Source organism: Erinaceus europaeus, chromosome 7 (genome assembly GCF_950295315.1).
Source record: "Erinaceus europaeus chromosome 7, mEriEur2.1, whole genome shotgun sequence".
Taxonomy (NCBI): Eukaryota; Metazoa; Chordata; class Mammalia; order Eulipotyphla; family Erinaceidae; genus Erinaceus; species Erinaceus europaeus.
The window spans coordinates 62,427,739-62,455,342 of NC_080168.1; the positions used below are offsets into that span (position 1 = coordinate 62,427,739).

General features: G+C 48.8%; 2 protein-coding genes across 13 annotated transcripts in view; one reads left to right on the forward strand and one right to left on the reverse strand.

Moving 5' to 3' along the window:
- Positions 1-12,632, forward strand: part of IRAG2 (inositol 1,4,5-triphosphate receptor associated 2) — a 70,434-nt gene extending 57,802 nt beyond the window's left edge. For 7 of the 8 annotated variants that reach the window (XM_060194534.1, XM_060194533.1, XM_060194535.1 and 4 more), the window contains one exon: positions 390-834. In XM_060194534.1, the coding sequence (XP_060050517.1) occupies positions 390-627 (238 nt within the window). In that variant the 3' untranslated portion in view covers positions 628-834. Of the gene's footprint in view, positions 1-389; positions 835-11,207 lie in introns of those variants that run through there. The other variant, XM_060194531.1, reaches the window with a different exon arrangement.
- The window catches only part of DNAI7 (dynein axonemal intermediate chain 7), a 60,091-nt gene continuing 33,329 nt past the window's right edge, over positions 843-27,604 (reverse strand). For 2 of the 5 annotated variants that reach the window (XM_060194524.1, XM_060194525.1), the window contains 7 exons: positions 17,020-17,092; positions 13,725-13,885; positions 11,329-11,488; positions 6,461-6,675; positions 4,883-5,050; positions 3,080-3,193; positions 843-1,223 (listed from right to left, as the gene is read on the reverse strand). In XM_060194524.1, coding sequence (XP_060050507.1) covers positions 942-1,223; positions 3,080-3,193; positions 4,883-5,050; positions 6,461-6,675; positions 11,329-11,488; positions 13,725-13,885; positions 17,020-17,092 — 1,173 coding nt within the window. In that variant the 3' untranslated portion in view covers positions 843-941. Of the gene's footprint in view, positions 1,443-1,574; positions 2,365-3,079; positions 3,194-4,882; positions 5,051-5,091; positions 5,235-6,460; positions 6,676-11,328; positions 11,489-13,724; positions 13,886-17,019; positions 17,093-27,604 lie in introns of those variants that run through there. The other 3 variants (XM_060194527.1, XM_060194526.1, XM_060194528.1) reach the window with 3 other exon arrangements.

The window sequence follows — 27,604 nt, forward strand, 5'->3', positions numbered from 1 at the left end:
TCCCTTTTGTTGCACTTGTTTATTGTTGTTGTAGTTACAGAACAGAGAGAAATGGAGAGAGGAGGGGAGAGAAAGACAGACACCTGCAGACCAGCTTCACCGCCTGTGAAGCGACTCCCTTACAGGTGGGGAGCCGGAGGCTGGAACCATGATCCTTACGCTTCCGACTCCTGCCCCCCCCCCCCTTTTTCCTTTTCATTCAAGGACAGAGAAATTTAGAGGAGAGACATAGACACCTGCTTCACCACTTGTGAAGGTGGGGAGCAGGGGCTCAAACCCGGGTCCTTGTGCATGATCTGTGTGACAGTTTCCTCTGCAGAGATGCGCTATGGCTTTCCCCATACACCGTCAGTTTGTGGTGACAGCCGTGTTCTGAATCTCCTCCACAGCTGCAACCCCCTGGCTTCCTGGGCAGCCAACCTCAAGGCCTCTGTCAGGGGTGCCAACAAGGCCCTCTGGCTGCCTGTTGCCGCCCTGGTCTTCTTCGCAGCTCTCATGAGCTTCCTCACCGGCCACTGCTTCCAGAAGCCTGTGGATGCCACACCCGTGCGGGACGGGGGCCTCTGGCTGTCCCTGGAGCGCCTGCTGCGGCCGCTGGCCGGACTCCATGATGGCCCACCTGCGTGAGGGTGATAGGCTCTCACTTGGCAGGTGAAGAGGGACGTGGAGGAGGGATGGCCAACAGAGACTGTGGCCCTCTTTCTCTTGGGGCTACCTCCCTGACTCAGCGACCAGGCAGAAGATAGCCTGTGACCTTTTTGGAGAGATTGTGGTTTTTAAAGCATTTATAGAAATAAGAACGGTAATAGTAATATTAAAAAGTAGTGTCAGATACCGAATAATACCGAGCAGATCCTTTTAATAGCGCCCAAGTCCGTGCCTGGATGGAGAAACAGGTTTTTCCCTCTTTGTTGTCGTAGACTCCTCTGAAGCCCTGGGTTCTAGGAGTAGCTGAGCACCCTGGTGGACAGCAGCATGGTGCACACAGAGTCCACGAGGCGGGGGCTGCAGTGCTGGGCCTTGTCCAGGGCAGCAGGGGATGCAAATTCCTTCACCATGTGGTAGAGGGTAGAGTGGAACTCAGTGTTCTCCTTAAGGGCCTCCGAGAAGGTGTCACTGTGCTCATTGATCCTGAGCACCTGTGCTCGGTCGCCGCTGAACATGAGCAGAGACCAGTTGGACAGTTGGGTGGGCTCCACCTCCCTGGAGAGGTGTTCACGCACCTAGAGAGGAGGGAGGAGAATGGTGCTCAGGCAGGAGACGAGAAAAGGGATGGGGCGGGGGAATTGGAGTGGGGATGGTGCAGCACCTGGTAAAACACACGTGTAGCTACCATGTGGCAGGTCCTGAGTTCCAGCCCCCAGTCCCATGTAAGGGGGGAGAAGCTTCACAAGTGGTGAAACAGGGCTGCAGATGTCTCTTCCTCATCCCTTTCAATTTTTCTATATAATAAATCAAATGTTTCAATTTTTTTTTTTTTTTGTTAAAGGTGAGCAAATATCTTCATAAGAGGAGACAGGTGAGGCGACTGTATTCTGGGCACATGGGGCTAAGGGCAGGTCAAGGTGGTCCATGAGCTGTGTGTGTCATGGTATAGCTTATCCAGATGTGTCCATTCAGCAACAGTGAGTAGCTGTCATGTACTATCCTGGGTGCTGGGGACTGAGCAAAACCACCAATACCAGAGTCCTGTCCTAGAGGGGAGCTCCTATTCTAACAGACGACACACAGGAAGCCACTCATTTGGGCTGGTGGTGGTGCTGAGCACACACGTTACCATGAGCAAGGACCCGGGTTTGAGGCCCTGCTCCCTAGCTACAGGGAAGAAGCTTCACAAGGGGCGAAGCAGGTCTGTAGCTGTCTCTTTCCTGCTCCCCTCTCAATTTCTTTGTCCTATCAAATACAATAGAAAGGGAAAAAAATAGCCGTTGGGAGCAGTGGATTTGTTGTTCTGGCACCAAGCAATAACCCTGGTGGCAAAAAAAAAAAAAAAAAAAGTGGGGAGATAGCACAATGGTTATGCAAAAGACTCTCATGCCTGATGCTCAAATCCCAGGTTTAACACCCCACCATCATAAAGACAGAGCGGTGCAGTGCTCTGGTAAAAAGAAAAAAACAAATTGGAAGATACCTGTTTCTGCTGACACACCCACCAGCCTTCAGAACTGGAGATGCCAGCTGTACTGGTGCTGGTGGTCTGGAGCAAGTGGGTCAGGGTCACTTAAGGCTGCCACTGGCTCAGACCATGGGCCTGGAGGTGGTCACCTTCCGAATATGACACTTTAATTTTTGCCTCTAGGGTATTGCTGGGGCTCAGTACCAGTACTATGAACCCACTGCTCCTGGTGGCTTTTTCATTATTCTCTATTAGGACAGAAATTGAGAGGGGAGGGGATGAGAGGAAGAGAGAGACACCTGCGGCCCTGCTTTACTGCTTGAGGCATCCCCCCTGCAGGTGGGAAGCAGGGGCTCAAACCCAGATGCTTGTGCAGGTCTCTGCACTTCTTACTGTTGTTTTCGACGGGTTATGTTGTTTTCGCCGGGCTGGCTTCATGGGCGGGTAACAGACGACCCGGGACTCATGACTGGGTTGTACGCAGTATCTCTTTATTCATGCAGGACACAGCGCAATCTAAGCCAAGCTAAGCTAAACTCAAGTACCCTAAAACTCACAATGCTGTCTTTATATATACTTGCCAAGTAGGGTGGAAACAGGATGTGACATAGAGAGGGTGGAGAGAAAAGTGACTGGTGAAAATCAGAGTGTGACAAGGAGGGGGCAGAGCAGGCGAGAATCCTATCACTGAACCACCAATGCCCTGGAGGGAGGGTGGTGCTTGTTAACAGTGGTTATGTAAATAGAATGCAGTGGTTATGTAAATAGAATAGTGTTAAGCAGGGGGAATTTAAACCAAATAAAACAGAAGGGGTCTCATGCATACCAACATCTTACTATGTACGCTTACCCCCATTTGGAAGGCTAATCTAAGGAGAAGCCGTGCTCCACATGCATGTAGTTGCTGACTCCCCACCTTCCTGAGGTGAGCTGTCTGAAAGGGAGGGCAGGTGCATGTCCTACCTTGAAGACGACTCTGTGAGAGTCACACAGCAGATTCCACTTGCTCCAGCCATAGGCAAATGCAGAACTCAGCAGAGCCATCTGACGGTAGGCTTTCAGTTCAACGGAGGCAAACTGTCAACAGAAGCAGGCAGGGTTGGTCAGAGACACGAGTGGTGACCTGACAGGAGCCTCTGGTACTCTCATGGCACCTTGGGAGCTCTGCTTCCCGCTCTGCTCTCCCTCTCCCAGCGGGTGCTGGAGGTTCACTCGGGCCCCATCCCCTCCCTCATCAGCTTTGGATAGACTCCATTCCTTCCCTTTGTGTCTTTACCGCTTCCTCTACAGAGCTGAGTGCTACAAGCACAGCGAGCTTGGCCTTATTCACTCCTGTCTCAAGAGCATCTAAAACAGCGTCTGGACACCGAGGTCATACACCCCTTCCCGACAACTCAGCACACTGTTACCAACGGCACGGCTTCTCCTACATACCTGTGTGCATGTGCTATGTTTTATTTTGCCTCCAGGGTTATCATGGGGGCTGGGTACCAGCACTACAAATCCACTACTCCTGGTGACTTTTCTTTTCTTCTACTTTATTGGATAGGACAGAGAAATTGAGAGGGAATAGTGAGGGAGAGACACCTGCAGACCTGCATCACCACTCGTGAAGCTTTCCCCCTGCAGGTGGGCAATGGGGACTCAAACCTGAGTCTCCACATAGGATGATACACGCACTTAGCCTGATGTGCCACCACCCGACAATGCAAGTCAAGTTTTTAAGCTCTATTTTTGATAGAGAACAGGAACATAGGGAGAGAGAAAAAAACAGACCTGCGCTCTGGCTCTCTTTCACTGCCTCCAGCATTATCAGTGGGCCTTGGTACCAGCACTACAAATCCACTGCTCCCCGTGGTCACCATTTTTCCTCCCTATTTTATTAGATAGGACAGAATCAAATTGAGAGACGGGGGGAGATAGAGATAGATACCTGTAGCCCTGCTTCACTGCTCATGAAGCCTCCCTCCACAGGTGGGGACCGGGGGCTTGAACCCAGACCTTTGTGCCTGGCCCCCTGAACAATAATTTTTGAATGTTATTTGAACATCTACATTGCCATTTTTTCCCTGTCTGTCATAGTACAGTGCCCTCCTGCCTCAAACACCTTGTATGATTTTAAATTACTTTTACCTTCACTTGAGAAATGCCCACCCCCCACCCCAGGTTGCTGCAAGAAGCCAGGACTCAGTGTAGCACAGGGCACTTGTGTCACAGCCTTATGAACACCAAGAGCAAGGTAAACACGGGGACTTTGTGTACCGGGGGCCTGGTCTGCTTTTACCTGACTCACCTTTTCAGGAAAAATGCTCAGTCACTTACTGGCTTAGGAAATCTTACAGGGGCCAGGCGGTGGCACACTAAGTTGAGCGCACACATTATAGTATGTAAATACCTGGGTTCAAGCCCCTGGTTCCCAGCAGCTAGGGGAAAGGAAGCTTCATGAGTGTTGCAGGTCTCTCCTGTATTTCCCTGCTTCCTGCTCATTTTTTTCCCCTCTCTATCCAAAATAAGTGAAAGTTTAGAAAAACAAAAGCCATGACGCCTTACATGTTTTTGGTCCAAAGAACTGATGCTCTAGTCTAGGCAGAGAGGAAAGCCCATCCTCCACCAGTCTGAGAGAACCCTTGGCCCTGATTCCTTCCTTTGTTTTCATAAGAGCCCCACGGAAGCAAACATGAAGAGCCTGTGGTGGCCTTTGGGATATAGTGAGGGCTCCACGTTCCAAACACCCTGTGCGCCGGGGGCATACAGGGCCCCTCTTACCTTGTTGTTGATGATGACGTAGAAGTGAGAGTAGTTGGAAGGGAAGATGTTCAGGCCGGCTTCTTTCAAGGCAGTGATGAAAGAAATGTGAGTCATCCACTTCCCTTCGAGGAGTGAGACCCTCTCCTTGTTCCCCAGCTTCACAGCAGCCAGCATGAAGAGTTCTTCCTAGTTCCATGGGCAAAGAGGAGTGCATGTGCACAGGAGGAAGCCATCACTTTGGCCTCACCACTCTGGGCTGCAGGATGCTGGGCGGTGCTCCAGATCTGACCTGAAGCGGGCTCCAAAACCATCTGGGTCTCAAAGGACTGAACTGAAGAGACTCTCAGGCCTTGCATTTCAGGGTCAGGAGCTGAGGACACGCAAAGCAGCTGTTTGCTGAACAGCAGCATTGATGCTGCCTGCACACTCAACACCTAACAGCTCAGTCGCTAGCTACCAGGCTTGAGGTGCCAAGTGGTCATTTGAAACCGCTCATTTCAAACCTCGTTTTTTTAAAGGAAGACCCAATGACATTTTAATCATAGTGCCACTTTCCAAAGGAGTTTCAGAGCCCCACTGAGTGTATGCTACTTAAGTTCTTTTGGAGGGTCGGGCAGTGGCGCAACAGGTTCAGTGGACATGGCACAAAGCACAAGGACCAGAGTAAGGATCCTGGCTCCCCACCTGCAGGGGAGTCACTTCACAAGTGGTGAAGCAGGTCTGCAGGTGTCTATCTTTCTCCCCCCTCTCCATTTCTGTCCTATCCAATGACGATGGCAACAATAACTACAATAAAAAACAAGGGCAACAAAAGGGGGAAAAAAGTCTCCAGGAGCAGTGGATTTGTGGTGCAGGCACTGAGCCCCATCAATAACCCTGGAAGCAAAAAAATAGTTTTTAAAATTGCAAAGAGACAGCCAGAGATCAAGAGGGAAGGAGATGACAGAGATACCTTCAGAACTGCTTTACCACTTGCAAAGCTCTCCCCCTGCACATGGGGACCAGGGGCTTAAACTTGGGTCCTAGCACATTATAACATTGTGCTGGATGAAGAGCAGCACCACGAGAATGCCCTGCCTTTTTTTTTTAAATTAAAAGAAAATTAAATATTTTATTACTGGAGACAGAAATTGAGAGGGAAGCAGAAATGGAGGGAGGGAGACAGATACCTACAGCACTTTCACCACTCATGAAGCTTTCCTCCTGCAGGTGGGGACCAGAGGCTTGAACCTGGGTCCTTGCGCACTGGTTAAGGGTGCACTTAACCAGGTGCACCACCGCCTGGCCCCCCTGCCTTTCTTTGATCGCTACCAAGATTATCATTAGGGCTTGATGATTGCAAGGGACCATACCCTCCCCCACCTTTTTTTTCCTTATTTAATAGGACAGAAATTGAAAGGGGGAAGGTAGATAAAAAGACACACCTGCAGACCTGCTTCACCACTTGTGGGCTAAAGCCCAGGTCCTTGCGCATGGGAACACATGCACTCCACCAAGTCTGCAACGGCCCAGCCCCCTGCTGGCCTATTTTGATATCCCCTCCCTGAGACAGCTTGGGCTGTGTGCCCTATGAACCATGCATACACGGGCAGCTACCTTGATGTGTATCTGCATCTCAGCAAACACCGTGGTGACAGTCAGCAACACCTTGTCCTCATCCAGTGGCTGCAGCTCCCAGGACTGGTAGGGCATGTGGACGTGGGCATCCTGGATCAGGGTCACGGGGCCCAGGGTGTCCAGGCTAAAGGTGATGAGCTTCTGCTTCGAGGCGTAGACCACGTTGCTGATACCATCCGTTTTCCAGTGCTGATCTGGACAATGAACGGGAAGGTGGTGTCAGCCTCAGGGGCTCCCCAGCCTGCTCAGACAAGTGAGCACTGATTGTATGCACTCTTGCTCTCCCCAGGGCTCCCTGCTCTGGGAGGGCTGCTCTCTGTGTAGCTAGTTCAAGAGGACAGTTATGGGGCTGGGGAGATAGCATCATGGTTCTGCAAAAAAGACTCTCCTGCCTGAAGCTCCAAGGCCCCAGGTTCAATCCCCAGCACTACCATTAGCCAGAGATGAACAGGGCTCTGGGGAAAATATTGATATATATAGGCATACACACACACACACCCATTAAGTTTGAAGACAGTAACAGTTTTGCAAAAAATTCTCTGACTGAGGCTCTGAGATGCCAGGTTCAATACTTAGCACTTCCATGAGTCAGAATTGAGTAGCACTTGTTAAAAAAAAAGTGAACAAAATTTTAATTTGCTATCAGGGTTATGGCTAAGCGCCCCCCCCCCATTTTTATTAAATAGGACATAAGAGGGAGAGAGGAAAGAAAGATGGACACCTGCAGACTTGCTTTTTCCCCCTGCATGTGGGGAGTGGTGGGCTTGAACCCAGGTCCTTGCACATGGTAATTCGTGTGCTTAATCAGGTACATCATGTAGTCTGGCCTCCAAGACAGTTGTTTTTACCAACTTATCTAGCCCTGTTGCTGAGCACCACTGCTGAGTCTGAGTGAGAATATTGTTACTCCATGTTCCCACCTGTAGCCCTGGGCAGCCCCTACATTACTGTGTACTTGCTGTCTGTAGAGACCTGTCTCTGCTGGCTAGGAGAGGGCTGCAGTGGTGCATTTCCCTCTCCTGCTCCGGCTGAGGCTCTGAGGTCCCCTTCCAGAACCACACAAGAAGGAAAGATGTCTGGTCTCTAGGAGAAAAGATTTGCCTTTCCTGGACTTTGTATACCAATGCAATCATGTAACAGCTATGCTCTTACAGACAACTAAATAGAAGAAGCCCATTCAGAAATGATATGGGGGGGGCCTGGTTGAGCACATACATTGTAGTGTGCAAGGACCTGAGTTCAAGCCCCTGGTCCCCACTTGCAGAGGAAAGCTTCACAAGTGGTGAAGAAGGGCTGCAGGTGTCTATCTCTCCATCTCCCTCTTCCCTCTCAATTTCTCTCTGCCCATTAAATAATAAAATTTTAAAATTATTTTAAATAATACAATTTAAAAATTTTAAATGGGGAGTCGGGCTGTAGCACAGTGGGTTAAGCGCAGGTGGCGCTAAGCTCAAGGACGGGCGTCAGGATCCCGGTTCGAGCCCCCAGCTCCCCACCTGCAGGCAGGTCCCTTCACAGGCGGTGAAGCAGGTCTGTAGGTGTCTGTCTTTCTCTCCCCCTCTGTCTTCCCCTCCTTTCTCCATTTCTCTCTGTCCTATCCAACAACAACGACATCAGTAATAACTACAACAATAAAACAACAAGGGCAACAAAAGGGAATAAATAAATAAAATAAAATAAATTAAAAAAAATTTTAAATGATAAAATGGACTTTAAGAAAAATCTTAAGGGGGCCAGCTGGGTTAAGTGCACACAGTACTAAGCACAAGGACCCACACAAGGATCCCAGTTCGAGCCCCTGGCTCTCTATCCACAGGGGAAGAAGTTGTAAAGCAGGTCTGCAGGTGTCTCTCTCTCTCTCTCTCACTAAATTTCTATCCAATAAAAAAAAAAAATTCTCAAGACTTCAGTAAAGTGGCAGGCTACTAAATATAAAAGTCTTTTTTTGTGTGTGCCTCCAGGGTTTGGTGCCTGTACCACGAATTCTCTGCTTCTGGAGGCCATTTTCCCCATTTTTTTGCCCTTGTGTATTTTTGTTATAGCTGTCGCTGTTGGATAGGACAGAGAGAAATGGAGAGAGGAGGGGAAGACAGGGAGAGAGAAAGACAGACACACCTGTAGACCTGCTTCATCGCCTGTGAAGCGACCCCTGCCCCCTGCAGGTGGGGAGCCGGGGGCTCGAACCAGGATCCTTATGCTGGTCCTTGCACCGTGCACCATGTGCGCTTAACCCACTGCACTACTGCTCGGCCCCATTTTTGTTATTTTTATCAGAGCTTCACAGAGAAACAGCCACACAGAAGAAAAGACAACACAGGGCAGAAGCTTCTGGTGCAGTGGAGGCTGGGCCCTGAGTTGTGTGCAAGGTAGAGCAGGAGTTCATTTGGTGAGCCATCTTGCTGGCCCTACTGCATTTCTATACATGATTAACTAGGAGAGGGAAGGAAGGGGCAGAGGAAGTAAAGATTTAAAAATGCATCAAAAGAATGATTTGTGGAGGGCCATGTGGTGGTCCAACTCGTTGAAAACACAGATCATCATCCCCAAGGACCTGGGTTCAACCCCCATTCCCCACCTGTAGGGAAGAAAGCTTCCTAAGTGGTAAAGCAGTGTTGCAGGTGTCTCTCTTTCTCCCTACTCAATTTCTCCATCCTGACTAGTAAAAAGGAAACAAAGCCTACTGGGAATGGTGAATTCTTAGTGCCCACAATAATAACTCTGGTAGCAAAAAAAAAAAAGTTTTGTAAATAAGCAGAAGAATTGACATCTTAAAATACACAGAGAGCTAAAAAAAATATGGCTCAATATAGGTGGAGGGAGTGATGTAGGACAGGAAAGAGCCCAGGTCAACTATGTACGAATGCAGACAGACAGCTGTAGAAACAATGGTTCAGCCATGCAGTGGAGGGACTGGGCATTCAGAACCCTGGTGCCAGGAGCGGTGTGGAATTATACCCGTGACTTGTGATTTTGTAAATCAATATTAAATCACTAATAATAAAGGAAGGAGCCCAGGTCACTGTGTTGGAGCAAGGATGCTGGTGACCCTGTGGAAAGGGTCAGACTCAAGACAGCGGATGGAGGAGGTATCCCAGTTGGCGGCGTGGAGCCGTGAGTGGATCCCCAGTGGTGCAGATGGGGAAAGGGGGGGGGTCCCCACCACCAGGGAGGCCCCTGGGGAGCTGTCCCCTCACAGCACACACAGTCCCTGTGTCCCCAGCTCATGCAGGGTGACTCACCTTGTCCAGCTCCATAGGAATGACTCAAGGGGTAAGTACTTAGGGGCCCTACTATAAAGGAAAGGAATCCTGGGGGCCGGGAGAACACACACTTCCCTTTGTTTTGTCATCACGCTTGAGGACTTGGGTCTGAGCCCCCAGCCACCACAAGGGAACAGCACACAAAGGGGAAGCTTCATAAGTGCTGAAGCAGGGCTGCAGTGGTGTCTCTCCTCCCCCTGCTCCTCTCTCTGCCCTTGCCTGTCTTTTACCTGTCAGTCTGCCAGGAGTGGTGGAATTATATAGACATGAATTCCCAGTTAATCACTGGCAGGGGAGAAGACGAGAGGAAAGCTAAAACCTGTAAAGCAACCTTTCAGGAGAAATGGTTCATCTTTACTTAGTGCAGTGAGAGTTTTGAGAACACAAACAGGCCTGGGCCAGGACAGCTGGTGGCTGAGTCCGTCCACCAGTGTGAGGAGCGCTGTCTGGGCAGACACCTGCCTTCCAGGTACCGAGTCCCTACACTTCCCGCTCCACAGCTCTGTACCGAGTCCCTACACTTCCCTCACCAATAAATCAATGAAGACAAAATCATTCTTGTTAAAAACAAAGCTGAACATGGGGCCAGGCAGCGCACCTGGTTAAGTGCACACACTACAGCATACAAGGACCCAGGTTCAAGCCCCTGGTCCCTACTTGCAGGGGGAAAGCTTAGCAAGTGGTGAAATAGAGTTACAGGTGTCTGTCTCTCTCCCTGTCAACCCCTCCCCTCTCAATTTCTGTCTCTATCCAATAATAAAAAATTTTAGAAATGCTGAGCACTTTTTTTTAAACCTAGGAATCTTTTAAGTGTTATGTGTGCATCCACTCACAAGTTCAGCCAGCCTGTCCACAGTTACAAGTGCACCAGAAGCTCTGTTCTGTGAATACTTCTGACTCTGACATTAATCCTTTAAAAAATATTTGAGATAGAATTAACATGCACCAGAGCATCAACTCTGGCATGTGATGCTGGGGACTGAACTCAGGACCTCATGTTTGGTTAGTCCAGTGCTCTAGCCACTGCACCACCTCCTGGGCCACATGATATTGACACTGAAGCTGGTCTCCCACAGCTCAACACTCAAGCTTTCAGCCCCCAACCCCCAGGCCAAAGTCTCACCATTTATATATCAAGAATCAAAATGCAGTCACCTCCATCTGAGTTGTTTGTGGTTACTTTAGGAGAGAAGAGAGGTTTTTCCTTTGCTACATTAGCTTCCTATTTTCATTTTTCTTTTCCTCTAGAGCACTGATCAGGGGGATTGAACTTGTGACTTTGGACCTCAGGCATGGGGGCCTTTTTGCACAAGTATTATGCCATCTGCTCCCCGCCATTAATTTTCAAAAGCATGAAGCACTAACTGCAAAGCAGCTGTGCAAGTCCCAGAGCAGATTTATGCAGTTGAGCAACTAAGCCGTAAGGTCCGATCTGTGTCTGTGCCCCAACCCTGTTTGTTTCCAAGATCCAAGAAGGTGGGACCGACCATCAGCACAGGAGCCTGCAGGACCCGGGGCTTGGCCTCCATACTCACTACCTGATAGGGCTCTTGTCATGAGGCCTCTGGACCAGAGACATGGCTGTACCTTCAGCGTCCCACCTTGCAACCATCGGGTCCTCGAAGAAGATGACGTTCTGGTGGACCTTGAGCGTGACCTCGATGGGTGGGAAGTTGTTCTCTGCGTCGTTGCTGTCCTCCATGGTGTCCGGGGGGTACGAATGTTTCTGCAGTCCTTCCTTGAGGATCTTTTTAAAAATGGCACCCAGTGAGTTACATGCTGGCCGGTGACAGCTAGAGATGCAAGCAGTACTGGGTAGGTTTGTTATTTCAGCAAGTACTGTAGCTGACTAAACATTAGCAAATGTCACAACATTTACAAACACCACAAAGAGGCAGCATAGTGGTTCTGCAGAAAACTCTCCTGCCTGAGGTCCTGAGGTCCCAGGTTCAGTCCCCAGCACCACCACCATCAGCCAGAGCTGAGCATGGCTCTGGCCTCCCTCTGTCTCTGGTCTGTCGTAACCCCCTCTCATTAAAGTAAATATAAATGAAATAAAGCAGGGAGTCGGGTGGTAGCACAGTGTGTTAAGCGTACGTGGCATGAAGCGCAAGGACTGGCATAAGGATCCCGGTTCGAGCCCCCAGCTCCCCACCTACAGGGGAGTTGCTTCACAAGTGGTGAAGCTGGTCTGCAGGTGTCTATTTTACTCTCCCTGTCTTCCCCTCCTCTCTCTATTTCTCTCTGTCCTATCCAACAATGATGACATCAACAACAACAGCTATAATAACTACAGCAACAATAAAAATGGACAATAAAAGGGAAAATAAATAAAAAATATTAAAAAAATGAAATAAAGCACTCAAGTAGAATGTAATTCTTGACTCCTCTTATAGACCACGTTCTGTGCTGGAACTTATTCTTTCATTTCTCCAAGCAATCCTACAAAGCACGTATTCAAATTGCTTAAAAAATGAAGCAATTTGCCAAGAATTACAAACTGACTCCAGAGACACCAGAGCTCCAGGACAGATGAGCAGGGATCCAAGTCCTCCATCCTAACACCTGTGGTTAGGGCACACAGATACAGAGACCACCCTGGAAGCAGGGGGCAAGTGAATGGAGGAAAAGCCCTTTGAAAACCATCTGGCTGTCTGCCTTAGTCCCACACTCTGCTGGGGGTGGAGGGCAGCACATGAAGCTGTCAGACTTCCCTGATACACAGTCTAGATGCAGCACGGAGGAGCCCAGGAAGGGAGAAAACCAAAGATGGCAGAGAAGAGGGGGGGCTGCGTGAACCCCAGTGCTGGTCTGGCCTGCCTCCTCCCCCTTCTCTCTCATGTGAAACTTGCTCCTGTGTAACAAACAGAAATAAACAGTTCTTAGACTTAGCTCACCAGGTAGCAGTAGGCCTCTCACTGCATGTGGCTCACACTCAAATCCCAGTACTACATGATGGGGAGCATGGCACCAGGGGAAGCCCTGCTGCTGTAGTGTCTCTCCCTCTCTGGATCAAACAGCCATCCAAGTGTGGAGAGACTGTGCATGTACAAGGTGCCAGCTCAGGCAAAAAAGGGCAGGACACGAGATTCCAGAGAAGGGACTTGAGAGGGGAGGAAGGCCTCTGTCTTCGGGAGAGGAGTGGCACCTCCAGTGGACAGTGCGGACTGGTGGTGGCTTCTGAGCCTAGACTCCTGGGACACTGGGTTGGGGGGGGCACGGTGCTGAAGGATCAGGGGCCACAAGGAGAGAACGTCCTCAGGCTGCTGACATGCGGCAAAGACCCTCTGTGGGCAGGGCCGGGGGAAAGGGGCAGAGGGAGCAGAGAGACACACACAGGAGAGCCAAGTTGGTGCACACATTACCAGGAGCATGGACCCAGGTTTGAGCCCCTGATCCCCACCTGCAGGAGGGGGCACTTCACAAGCAGTGAAGCAGGGCTGCAAGTATCTTTTTCCCTTTTGTTGCCCTTGTTTTTTATTGTTGTTATTGATATCATTGTTAGGACAGAGAGAAGTGGAGAGAGGAGGGGAAGACAGAGAGGGGGAGAGAAAGACAGACACCTGCAAACCTGCTTCACCACCTGTGAAGCGATTCCCCTGCAGGTAGGGAGCTGGGTGGGGGCTTGAACCGGGATCCTTACGCCGGTCCTTGCGCTTTTCGCCACGTGCACTTAACTCACTGCACTACTGCCCGACTCCCGTGCCTCTTTTTTAAAAAATCTTTTTACTTATTAGACGTCTAGACAAAAATTGAGAGGGGAAGAGGAGATAGAGAGCTTGTGAAGCTGTTCACACCACTTGTGAAGCTTTCTCCCTGCAGGTGAGTGTTGTCTCTCCCTCTCTACCTCCCCCTTCTCTCAAACAGAACAGAAAGCAAATAGGCCTCTGGGAGTGGTGGGTTTGTAGCACCAGCCCCCAACCCCAGCGAGGACCTTGGCAGCAATAAAATGCTGAACCACTGACTGGAAAGCATGTACATACTTGCACCATGACCCATCCCCTAATGGGCCTGCACTGCGGGGGCAGCTCCAGGATGTCCAGGTGGTAAATTCCACCCAGAGGCATGAACTGGCACAGGTCCACCTCGTTGTCCTCGAAGAGCATTGGCTTCTCCAGAACATTCTCCAGCAGTAGCAGCTGCGCTGAAACCAAGCGGGCCAGTCAGCCTCCACACAGAGTGGTATGTGTGTGTGTGTGTGTGGGTGGGGGGTGTGTACATGGGTGTACACTTGCTGGGGCAGGAAGTGAGGGCACCCCGGGTCCCGGGCCCAGTCCAGAAAGCGGTCACTGCTGGCTGGTTCAGGCTTTTCATCAGCACTCAACCCAGAGCTGCTCACAGAGGGGCCAGGAGAGCATCTGGGGAGGCACAGGGCTGTGTGGATGATGAGCTCTCTACTACTGAAATGAAAACTAAGAATCCTACGGCCCAGGAGGCAGGGCAGTGGGCAGAGCACAGGATTCAATTGCCACCACCACACCTCTCCTTCCTGGTTAGTGAACACATGAATCTTTAGGAGAAATTCACTGTTGGGAGTGGGGGAATAGCCTACCATGTGTGAGGACCTGGGAGCACAGCTTCACAGTGGAGCAGTGCTGTGGTGTCTCCCCCTGCACCCCATATCCTCTATCTGGACATAGACCCCTAAAGAGTCCGCCAGGAGAGGTGTAGTCACCCAGGGGGTAGAAAGCCCCAACAGAACACTGGTGGAGATAGAAGCACTGACAAGCTGAATTGCAGGGGACAAAGAGGCGAAGACCCCCGTGATGCCCTCGGATGAGCAGGAAGAAAGAAAGCACAGGTCTGTCAGTGTGAGCCCTCACTTTTGTCCAAAGACAAGATGGAAGGGGGGCTTTACAGAGGGGATAGAGGGGGGTCTCAGCTGTGCTAGGAGTCCAGCTCTGCCCCTGCAGGTGGGGAGAGAGGGAGGGAGGAAGCACCTGGCAGGCTGGCATCCTGCTTTAGCAGGGCAGGGGCTCCGTGGACATCTTTCTCAGTGGCTTCCCTTCCTCAGGTTTACATGGAGGGACGACACTTGATGCTCGCTCCCCTACTCAGGAGCCCCCACTATCTGCAACTTCCAATGTCTTTCTTGGCAAAAGGCAGATTCCTGGGGAGAAGTGGAGGGCCTAGGCCGGCTAGGGAGAGACTAACCTGCAGAGAGGCTTCCTGGGGGGGCTGGGCGGTAACGCATATGGCGCAAAGCACAAGGACTAGAGTAAGGATCCAGGTTCAAGCCCCTGGCTCCCCACTTGCAGGGGGATCACTCTGCAAGCGGTGGAGCAGGTCTGCAGGTGTCTTTCTCTCCTCCTCTCTGTCTTTCCCTCCTCTCAATTTCTCTGTCCTATCCAACAGGAACAATAGCAATGACAACAACAATAATAAGGGCAACAAAATGGGAAAAATGGCCTCCAGGAGGAGTGGATTTGTAGTGCAGGCACTGAGCCCCAGCAATAACCCTAGAGGCAAAAAAAAAAAAAAAAGAGAGAGAGAGAGAGAGGCCTCCTGTGGAAAAGGCTCTGTAGGCGAAGCCCAGGGAAGGAGGAGGGCACTGCCCGATCTTCCCAGCCTCAATGGGCCTCTGCACAAAGGCCAGGCCTTGCTGTACTGCCCAGGGCCATGGGATACCACCCCCCCCCAAGCCTCCCCTCCTCCCAAGACCCTCTGTCCTGGCCAAGTAAGGCACATTAGGAAGGGGGCTGTGTCTCATGCCTGAAGCTGCAAAGGTCCCGGGTTCAGGCTCCTGCACCACCATAAGCCAGAGCTGAACTCTGATTTAAATATATATATATATATATATATATATATATATATATATATATATATATATATATATATATATATCATTCCATTGTAGGAAGGGGACTGTGACCCCCCTGGGGTCCTTGGCCCAGGAGGGGCACCCACTACTCCTGCCCTTTTCTCTGGTCTAGAGCCCTTTAGATCACTCTCCCAGGTCTGGAAGCATCTGGGTCCCTGGTGCCCCAACAATTATACAAGATAAATAGATGTGAACTTGAGGATAAACTCTGGGGTAAAGATTAACATGGAGACATGAAATGTCCGCTCGTGTTGGAAACAGGCTAACTTTCCCAACAGAGATGCAGGTCACAGAAGAATGGGGCCAAGTCTTGAAAGTCGAGAAGCCTTTTGGACTCTTGTGATCCCAAATCCCATGGGGAGAGGTGGAGGGGGAGACCCTTGCTGGAGTCACATGGCCTTGGGGCCCTCCCCACCATCCCCCTCAACTCTCTCAATGCTGGATGAGAGAGAGACTCAGAGCTTCCGGAGCCCTGAATCTACCATCTCCTCTGGGAGCCAGGTCAGAGCATGGGGAGAGCCTGCCACTGTTACTGCCACCCTCTCCCTGTTCTGTCCCCCTAGAGGACTCTGACTTTAGACTGTGCAGAGCAGCATTGAACTATCCAAGCCAGGTACCTACCCTTTCTTTCCATGTGCATTTAGGGAAATGCAGGCTTTAAGTGCATCTAATCTTAAAAGACAGACTCAGGGGGCTGGGCGGTGGCGCACCTGGTTGACCTCACATGTTACAGTGAGCAAGGACCCAGGTTCAAGCCCCAGATCCCCACCTGCAGGGGGAAAGCTTCAAGAGTAGTGAAGTGGGGCTGCAGGTGTCTGTCTCTCTCCCTATCTCCCCCTTCCCTCTTGATTTCTGGTTGTCTATCCAACACATAAAGATAATAATTAAAAAAAAAAGACAAGAGTAACTAAAACAGGTTCGTAGTTTCTCACAAAATGGGACTATGCTTAAGTTCCACTTTAAATATATTTCTGGGGCAGGAGAGGAAGCACAAAAATTCTGCAAACAGACTCCAGCCTAGGTTCTGAGGGTCCAGGTTCAGTCCCCCTGCACCAGCAACAGCCAGAGCTGAGCAGGGCTCTGGCAAAGAACAAACTAACACCATCACCAGCAGTCAAACAAAAAATCTGAAGTGCTCTGTAGGCAATTCTTAGAGGAAAAGTTATAGCTTTAAAGATATCTCTGCAGCATCTGAATCTCTCTCTCTCTCTCTCTTTTTTAAAGAATTTATTTATTCATGAGAAAGGAGGAGAGAAAGAACCAACCATCACTCTGGTACATGTGCTGCCGGGGATCGAACTCAGGACCTTATGCTTGAGAGTCTAGTGCCTTAGCCACTGCGCCACCTCCCAGACCACAGCATCTGAATCTCTTAACAATGATCCTCCAAGCCTTTTGCCGGCAAGAGCATCCCTCTGAAGTTAAACTCTGAAAAGGGTCAGTATGATTTATAATACCTTCCAGAACTGCAGCACTTAGCAATTTCAGCCCCAGCTCACTTTTCTGGGCTTCTGAGTCCTCGAGGGCGATCTGCGGAGAGAGCACAAGGCGGCTGTGGGTGGCTTCAGCCAGTGTGTTCCCCGCCCTCTGCCTGCCCCGCTGCCTGCCTCAGTGCCACCAGCTGCACTCCAGTATCCCTGTGGGCCCTGGCACAAAGCCTGTTTGCAACAGGAGTGAGGGCATCCCCACAGAGTGCCCCCAGGGCTGGGGCGAGCCTGCTCTGTGCCTCAGTGCAGAACACAGGAGGTCCTGGCATGAGCTGCAGGCCTCCTCTCTGTCTGCAGGTCAGCTCTGAATATATATATATAATATTACTGCCTCCAGGATTACCACTGAGGCTTGGTGCCAGCACTATGAATCCACCACTCTCAGTGGCCAGTTTTTTTCTCCCCATTTCTTCCCTCCTTTTATATTTTTATCTGAGAGAAGAGAGAAAAATTGAGAGGGGAGTGGGAGACACAGAGAGACACTTGCAGACCTGCTTCACCACTTGTGAAGCTTCCCCCCTGCAGCTGGGGAGCTGGGGCTCACACCCGGCCCCTCAAGTGCTATAATTTGTGAGCTCAATGAAGTGCATCACTGTCCTGGCCTGACCACATTCTAGGCAGTGCCTGCTTTTGTTTTTAAAAAAAATATAAAAAAGGTCAATCCTGAATGATTCTCTCCCAACAGCTCACCTCTAAGTCTGACGAAGACCTAAAGTTTGGCGGCATCACCTGTCACCCACATGGTTGCCAACAGGCCCCAGCACGCACTGCTGAGAGGAAGGCAAGACACTCAGCCTTTCCTGGAAAGACATCTGGCAACCTGAGCGCGGGTGCACAAGGCGCACCTTGGAGGAAGTACTGCAAACTGGCTCCATGTCTCCGCAATGAACCCATGTATGTCCCCATCTCTCCTCCCTCCCTTTTTTCTCCAGAGCTAAAGCCTCAAGTGTACATGATTCCACCTCACCAGGCCACTTCCCCCTGCCTCCCCGCCCCTAGCCCTTCTAGTGCCTCTGCACCTCCCCTGTGGTGCTGGGGCTTGAGTCTGGGCTGAACACATCCCCACCCTGATGAGCTATCTTCAGCCCTAAACCCAACATGGTCGTGAAGCCAGTCACATGACTTTCCCAGTGCATATACAGTAGATGTGGGGGTCAGGCAGTGGCGCACCTGAGTGCACATTACCATCCATGCGCAAGGAGCCCGGTGCAAGCTCCCAGGCCCCAGCTGCAGGGGGAGAGCTTCACAAGTGGTGAAGCAGGTGTCTGTCTCTCTCTCTCTCTATCTCCCCTTCCTCTTTCAATTGCTCTGTCCTATCCGGTCCAATCAAATAAAACTAAAACCAGTAGGTGTGTAGGCTATACTCTCATCTAAGCTGTGTGGTTTTGCTTAACTGGTGATAGCCTGCTCCAACAGAGTCGTTCTTAAGTCTGGTTTGGGGAAGCTTCTTGAGGGAACTAGAGGTGCCAGACATCAAGTAATACACCGTAAACACCAGGGGAAAGACCACAGTCGGAGGGCGTCAGCTCTAGATTTTAGATCTGCACTACCAGCAGCTCAGCTTTGTGAGCCTGCTACCTTGGGCTCCTGATGTCACAGCTCTGGCCATGCTGTAGACACAGAACTCTGCTTGCGTTCTGAGAGATGTTGTTTGTATTCACAGGACAGCTTAAGTGTCGGCTGCTGGCATGTTCAGTTCATAGCCTCTTGGTTACTCAGAAAGAGACTGAGACCACAGTACTGGGGCCCCCACCCCTCTATGCTCTGCTGTGTCAGGGACTTGTGCATAGCAAGGCATGCACTCTACTAGGTGAGCTATCTCGCAGCCCTAGGACACCTATGTGATCATTACTAGAAAAGCAAATAAGGAAGCTGGGGGAGAGAAGTGTGCCAGGGGCAAGTGAGGGCACTGGGGTGTGCTGTGACTTGGATGGTGTGGTGTTGTGGCAGCAGCATACCCAGTTAAGTGCACATAGTACTGTGCAGAAGGACCCGTGCAAGGACCCACTCCCCCACCTGCAGTGGGGACACTTCATGAGTGGTGAAGCAGGTCTGTAGGTGTCAGATTTCTCTCTCCCTGTCTCCCTCTCCTCTCTCAATTTCTCTCTGTCCTACTAAATAGAACAAAATTAAATTAATTTTTTAATATTTATTCCCTTTTGTTGCCCTTGTTTTATTGTTGTAGTTATTATTGATGTCATTGTTGTTGGATAGGACAGAGAGAAATGGAGAGAGGAGGGGAAGACAGAGAGGGGGAGAGAAAGATAGATACCTGCAGACCTGCTTCAGGTGGGGAGCTGGGGGTTCGAACCGGGATCCTTACTCTGGTCCTTGCACTTTGTGCCACGTGCGCTTAACCTGCTGCGCTACTGCCCAACTCCCAATTTTTTAAAAACATTTATTTATTTATTTCCTTTTATTGTCCTTGTTTTATTTATTATTGTTGTTGTTGTTGGATAGGACAGAGAGAAATAGAGAGAGAAGGGGAAGACGGGGAGAGAAAGATAAGACACCTGCAGACCTGCTTCATCACCTGTGAAGCGACTCCCTGCAGGTGGGGAGCCGGGGGCTCGAACCAGGATCCTTATGCTGGTCCTTGCACTTTGGGCCACATGCACGTAACCCGTTGCACTACTGCCCAACGCCTCCGATTTTTTTTTTTTTAAAGGAGACGCAGGGGTCGATTGGGAGCAGAGGATTCATAGTGCTGGCACTGAGCTCCAATGATAACCCTGAAGGCAAAAAAAATTAAAATAACTACTAATACCTATGAGATCAAAGTTATGCTGTCTGTTTAGATGCCAGAACTGTAGCTAGATTACCCCCAGAAAACTTGAATAGATCTCAAATAGTGCCAGGTAAATACCTCAGCCAGAGGGTGAGTGACCTCTCATACAATTCCAGGTGGCCCCTTGCAGCTGGTGAACCCTACTCCCCACCTCTCCCCCATGTAAGGGGACTCCCCTGTGAGACACTCCTCCCCTCCCCTCTGCTTTCCTGCTCATAGGTAAACTTTAAGAACACGGTGCCAAGTCTCAATGCACCTATCGCTCATGTTTATCTGAAGCACACTAAATTTAACAGGCTTATAATGAATCTATACAAATAAGATGTGCTAAAACTACGGGCCTGGACACGCTGACTGAATATGAGGAGGAGAAGGTAGCTACCATGCACTTAGTTGAGCCGCTGTGGCTTCAGAGGCATGGGCTGTCCTGTCACAGGAAAGAACTTGCCAGAAGGCTAGCAAGTACTTTTCATTCTGACTTAATACATGTAGGCACTGCGATGCAGAAAAAGCACACATGCAATCTGACTGGTATAAAAACATCGCCTGGATTGTGAATAAGATCTACTGGTGCAGAAAGCATATCAGTGGAAGGACTGGAAATCTAGAATCCACTTGGGGAGCCAGCCAATGCCATTTCCCACCAAGGGGGTTGAGAGCTCTGAAATAGCAGAGGCTAGCAGTAAATGCAGATACTTCCCAGAGCCCTTCCCAGATACTCTAACATCAATGCCAGGTGGGCACAGGTAAGTGTAAATGCATCACTACCTCAGCCAAAATCCACCGAACCACCACTGTGTTTGAAGAGAAAGAAGGGGCCAGGCGGGGCTGGGTGGTGGCGCACCTGTTTGAGTGCACATATTACAATGCACAAGGACCCAGGTTCGAGCCTCCAGTCCCCACCTGCAGGGAGGAAAGCTTCACGAGTGAAGAAGGGCTGCAGGTGTCTCTTCCTCTCTATCGCCCCCCTTCCCTCTTAATTTCTGGCTGTCTCTATCCAATAAATAAAGATAATAAAAAATTTTTTAAATGATGAACATCAGCTCCAATGTCAGCAGACTTTTATAATAAATGTCGTGTGAGGATCAAGAAAACAGACCAAAACGATGATGCAGAGGAGCAATGAGACCAAGAAACTTTTTAAAAGAGTAAATAAACACATCACTAGGTTAAGAAAAAATAAACAGAAACCATGATTAAAAAAAGAATCAGTGGGGGCCAGGCAGTGGCACACTTCGTTAAGCACACATAGTACTAAGCACAAAGGACCCGAGTGCAAGAGTCCGGGTTACAGCCACTGGCTCCCCACCTACAAGGGGGTCTCTTCACAAGTAGTGAAGCAGGTCTGCAGGTGTGTATCTTTCCACCTCTCTGTCTTCCCCTCTTCTCTCAATTTCTCTCTGTCCTACCCAATAAAATGGAAAAAGTGGCCTCCAGGAGCAGTGGATTTGTAGTGCAGGTGCTGAGCCCCAGTATAACCCTAGAGACAAACAAATAAGCAAACAGAAAAGAATCAGACATCAAAGAAGAGAAATTACAGCCGCCACTACAGAAATGCATGCAGACTCTCACAAGAGACTATGATGAGTGTCTATATACAAATGAAGTGGGAACCCAGGAGAAAGGGACTCAAGCTTAGAACTACACAACCTCCCAAGATGAGCCAGGAGGAGCTTGCTTGGAGTGGACTGACTACATGTGCAGAATCAAGAGCAGTCAGACATGTCCCTGAGGGGAGAGGAGCAGATCAGTCTGTCAGGCAGCAGCTGGCGTGCCTGCTACCACAGGTCTAGTCCTCAGCACACTCATTCTTCTCTCCTAAAAGCCCAGCACCAGCAAGAGCTCAGTCAGTGAGAGCATCAGATTTGTATGCATTAGGCCCGAGAAGCCACAGGTTCAATTCCTGGCACAGTGAGAGCCAGAGCTGAATGGTGTGCCTTGGCCTCTCCTGTACAAAATGAGTTAAGTATCAAAAGTAAATAAAACAAAACCTAGTGAAATTTAGACAACTTTCAAAACAGAAAATACTATCTTGCTCAATTTTATTTCTCCCAAAAATCGAAAGGGGAGAGTCAGTCTAAAACAGACTCCACAAGGCAGTGTCACTGTGACATCTAAAGCAAAACAAGCCAACAGAAAACAGCTTTCACTGAACAGTAAAAGGATATGACCTGTCCCTGATGAGCACTGACAGAAAAGCCCTCAACCGAGCTCTGACAACTCGAGCCCAACAATTCATCAAGGAAAACATCCACCAAGACAAGTGGGGTTTACCCTGGAGGTGCAAGCTTGTCTGTTCACACACAAATCACCAACAAACAGGAAGATAAGAACCACATGACTGTATTAGTGGATGCTGCAAGGCCATCAATAATACCCAACACTCATTTCAGCAAAAAGCCTTCATAAACTTGGAACAGAAGACACAAGACTCAGCGCAAAGGTCATGCTGCGCACACACAGCTGGCATCATCCTCTGCCAGCTGAGAGCTTTTCCTCTAAGATCTGAGACAAGACAAAGATGTCCACTCTTACTATTAATGGTCAACAGTTTCAGGAGTCCTGACCAGAGCAATCACACCAAAGAGACATAAGAAGGAATGCATGTGAAGAAATGTTCCACTTCACTTGTCCTTAGAGAAATGCAAGTTAAAAATGAGATACAAGCTTACACCTGAACAGAAAATGACAGGTGTTGGAGAGGCTGTGGTGAAAAGGGAACTCTGCTCCACTGCTGGTGGGAATGCAAGCTGGTGCAGCCCCTTTGGAAGACTGTATGGACAGTCCTTAGACAAGTAAAATGCAATTACCTTGTGTCCCAGCAATACCACTCTTAGGCATTATCCACTGGACACTCAAACACTAAGTAGCAGGGACATATACACCCCCATGTTCAGAGCTACATAACAGCCAAAGAGTGGAAGCAGCCTACATGCCTATCCATAGATGACTGAAGTTAGGAGATATATACTCCATGGAATACTACTCTGCAATAAAAAAATATGATATTGTGGGAGTCAGGCAGTAGCGCAGCGGGTTAAGCGCACATGGCACAAAGCACAAGGACCGGTATGAGGATCCCAGTTCGAGCCCCCAGCTCCCCACCTGCAGGGGAGTTGCTTCACAGGTGGTGAAGCAGGTCTGCAGGTATCTCAATCTCTCTCTGTCTTCCCCTCTTCTCTCCATTTCTCTCTGTCCTATCCAACAATGATGACAACAACAACTACAACAATAAAAAAAAGGGGAACAAAAAGGATGGAACTGATGATGCTTAGTGAAATAAGTAAAGAGATGAAAAACAACTACCAGATGTGGTTTCACTTATATGTGGAATCTAGAGAGCTAATTCACATGAACTTGAAAAAAGAAAAACCAAGCAAAACAGAAGCAAGAAAACTTGTGAGAACTCTAGTGATTATCTTTGGGAGGTGGGAGGGTGGGGATATGGAACTTTGGTTGTAGATTTGGTGTGGAATCTTGTAACTATTGCTAACTCACATGAGTGAGTAAGGCTGAAGCACGGGGAGGGTGCGGGGTGCAGCGCAGCTGTGCATGCATGAGGTCATGAGCGCTATCTCAAGCAGGACTCACACCACAGTCACGCTCTGGTTGGCTCTCCTTTCCACCCCTCCCCCTCTTTCTCCTTTCTCATAAATAGATCCATGCATTCTGAAAAGCCTGCGGAGAAAGTGCTGGTGAAGACATAGAGAAAGGATACTGGTGCATTGTTAGTGGAAACACAGACTATCGCACCTCTGAGGAAAAAGGCAAGGAGGGGCTTTAAAAAAAAATGAGAATGGAAAAAGCCCTGCAACCCTGGTCCTATGAGGATGTGGAAACACTGACCTGACAGAGTCTGTACCTAATGTTCACAGCAGCTTAACTTCAGTGCCTATGGCATGGAGTGGGAAGATGACTGGGCACAGAAGCTGGGGGATTATTAGTCAGGTAAGTGTCCTCTTGTTAAAAAAAAAAAAAAATCAAAGTGTGCATTTTAAGACCAAATGGGTAGAACTGGAGGTGATTCTGTTCAGTGAGGCAGAGGTGAAACAATTATTACTTGGGTTCACTCATATATGGCATAGAAACTAAAGTGACCAAATTTGAAAAAAGACTGAAAAACTAAATGGATTCTTACTCTGGAAACTATAGTGGCTAGTGGTTCTGGGGAGGCAGGTGGCAGGGGAGTTGCTCTGGAGTGACAGCATAGGACTCTGGTGGTGGGTGTGCTCAATTGCACACACAAAGGTGTGAAACTCTGACTCAACTGAATAGTAATTTATGTGAAGTAGATTTTAAAAGTGCACCTGTGCAGGAGGTTGCTTCACAGGTGGTGAAGCAGGTCTGCAGGTGCCTGTCTTTCTGTCTTCCCCTCCTCTCTTGACATCTCTGTCCTATACAACAACAATAACAACAACAATAACAACAATAAAAAATGATAACAAGGGCAACAAAAGGAAAAAAATAGCCTCCAGGAGCAGTGGATTCGTAGTGCAGGCACTGAGCCCCAGCGATAACCCTGGAGGCAAACATAAAATAAAATAAAGGTGCTGACTAGATCTTGTATGTTTACATAAATCTACATGCACGTGTAAATAATAGACTATATACTCATTTGTATTAAGGGGTTGATCTGTTTAGTGTTTAATAAAAGATTATGCTAGCAGTAGCTTTAAAAAGTTCAAAGATGAGGATGGGAATATAGTGAGAGTTAAACAAAATGACTCTTCATGCCTAAGGCTCTGAGGTGCCATGTTCAGTTCCCAGCACCACCATAAACCAGAGCTGAGCAGGTTAATATATATACACATAGACATATAAACAGTCAACCAAATCAACGCAACCAGTGCCACCTGGACATGTTTCACTGTGGACTGTGTCCAGACATGCCAGGCATGGGATGTCAACCCTCCAGCTTCATTACTCTGGTGAGACTTTTCCTAGCTCATAGGACTCCTTAGTTCCATTTTGGGTGGTGCCCCTCCTAACAAAGTTACAGAACCTAGATACAGACCAGGCCCATGAGATAGGGTACATGTGTCCATAAGTTGGGAGAATATATATACCTTAAAGTAAAAGTGCACAATAGTCTGCAGCGACAGTAAGTACAGCAAGCAAGTAGAAAGGTCTAAAAAGGGAGTTGGGCGATAGCACAGCGGGTTAAGTGCATGCAGTACAAAGCGCAAGGACCGGCCTAAGAATCCCGGTTTGAGCCCCCAGCTCCCCACCTGCAGGCGGTGAAGCAGGTCTGCAGGTGTCTGTCTTTCTCTCCCCGTCTTTCCCTCCTCTCTCCATTTCTCTCTGTCCTATTCAACAATGACGACATCAATAACAACAATAATAACTACAAAAAAAAAACAAGGACAACAAAAGGGAATAAATAAATAAATATAAAAAGATTTTTAAAAAGACACTATAAAGTACTTAATCAAGTGTTTCTACTTAGGCTTAGATACGCTCCTCACCTACTTCCTATTTCACTTCCCTCAATCATTCCAACTCTAACCCTGTCAGATTAAGGATGACAAAAGCTGGCTAAGGACAAGAGATCAAGAGATCGGCAGACTCTAATAACAGAGTCTTTTTTGGTTACTACCAGGCCACCATATCACCCGGAGCTCTAGTTAAGGAGTCCTGAGGTTTCCACAAAGACATGATAGGCCTAGACCTCTTAACAGATTCTTCTCTCTACCATCACTGCTCATCTCCATCAGTAACAGCATCACAAACCCTCCTGTGGGCCCCTATAGGACCTTGCCTTAAATGTAGAACAACAATGGTAGAAACTGCCCCACTATCCAAAGAAAGGATGGGTTAACATACTCTGCCACTCGAGGAAGACTAGTCCTGATATGAGTGCAGCCTAGAATGTTCCTAGCTGTGACCATGGACTGTGAGCTCAGACCAATAGGGATGCAGAGGTCACACAGACTCCTGTGCTAAATATGAATAGGTGTGGGCCCTAGGTCATATTGATGGGGTTTACAGTTAATAGTATTTATATACTTTTCCTATATTAGGGAGCTACTCTCTGCCCTAATCCAGCTTTCTAGTCCTATTATCAACTCTGACACATCTCCCCAGACAATACTTTTAGTCCACCTGCATGTTAGTTGTCAGGCTCAAGCAAAAATTAGTAGTCATGGGCCCCTTGTTATGTTGTTTTCGCCGGGCTGGCTTCACGGGTGGGTAACAGACGACCCAGGACTCATGGCTGGGTTGTACACAGTATCTCTTTATTCATGCAGGACACAGCGCAATCTATACCAAGCTAAGCTAAACTCAACTACAAACTATCTTGGCCTTATAAATATACTAGCCCAGTAGGGTGGGAACAGGATGCGACGCAGAGAGGGTGGAGAGAAAAGTGACTGGTGAAAATTAGGGTATGACAAGGAGAGGGGGCGGAGCAGGCAAGAATTCTACCACTGAACCACCAATGCCCTGGAGGGAAGGTGGTGCTTGTTAACAGCAGTTATGTAAACAGAATGAAGTGGTTATGTAAATAGAAAGTGTTAAGCAGGGAGGATTAAACTAATGAAACAGAAGGGGTTTTTAGAAGCATACCAACATATTAGGGAGCTACTCTCTGCCCTAATCCAGCGTTCTAGTCCTATTCTCAACTCTGACACATCTCTCCAGACAATACTTTTAGTCCACCTGCATGTTAGTTGTCAGGCTCAAGCAAAAATTAGTAGTCATGGGCCCCTTGGAATATACCTAAAATAGACTTCCTAGCTCCTTCCAACATGAAGGCCCCAAAGGTCATCAGCTCTATTCTTACCTTTAGTTTCCTGATTATTAAACAATTTGTTCTGCTTTATATCTTAGTGCTTTCAGCCACCAAGTTGCAGATGCAACCATGATGCCAACCTGACTTTCCTGGCAGACGACCTCACCAATGTGTCCTGGAACCCCACCTCCCCAGAGCCCTGCCCCATTAGGGAAAGACAGAAACAAGTTGGGGGTATGGATTCACCTGCCAACATCTATATCCAGTGGAGAGGCACTTACAGAAGCCAGAACTTCTACCTTCTGCAACCCATAAAGAATTTTGGTCCATCTTCCCAGAGGGATAAAGAACAGGGAAATGTCTAGTGGAAGAATTGGGACATGGAACTCTGATGGTAGGGACTGTATGGAATTGTACCCCCGTTATCTTAAAATCTTATCAATATTAAATCACTATTCAAAAACAGCTTTCATTTTGGAAGTCAGAGCAACATTCTGCCTTAAAAATATAAGTAGCTGTATTTAATTACCCCACGTGGAGATGCAGCACTGGGGCTGTGGGCTTTGCAAACTGCTCCCTGACCAGTTTGGATCAGAGATGCTGTCAGGGTCCAATGGCCACTTCTAGGACACAGGGGTTATTTCTGGTCAGAGTGTGGCACTGCCTTATTAATCATGCCTCTGTGTAATCTGGGTTTATTTATTTATTTATTTATTTTGCCTCCAGGGTTATTTCTGGGGCTCAGTGCATGCATCATGAAACCACTGCTCCTGGAGCCCATTTTTCCCCCTTTTGTTGCCCTTGTTGTTGTAGCCTTGTTGTGGTTATTGTTGTTGATGTCATTCGTTGTTGGATAGGACAGAGAGAAATGGAGAGAGGAGGGTGAGAAATGGAGAGAGGAGGGTAAGACAGAGAGGGGGAGAGATAGACACCTGCAGACCTGCTTCACCACCTGTGAAGCGACTCCCCTGCTGCTGGGAAATTGTGCAGATGCAGTCACATCTGCCATGTTGTCCCCTCAGGCTACTGCTAGT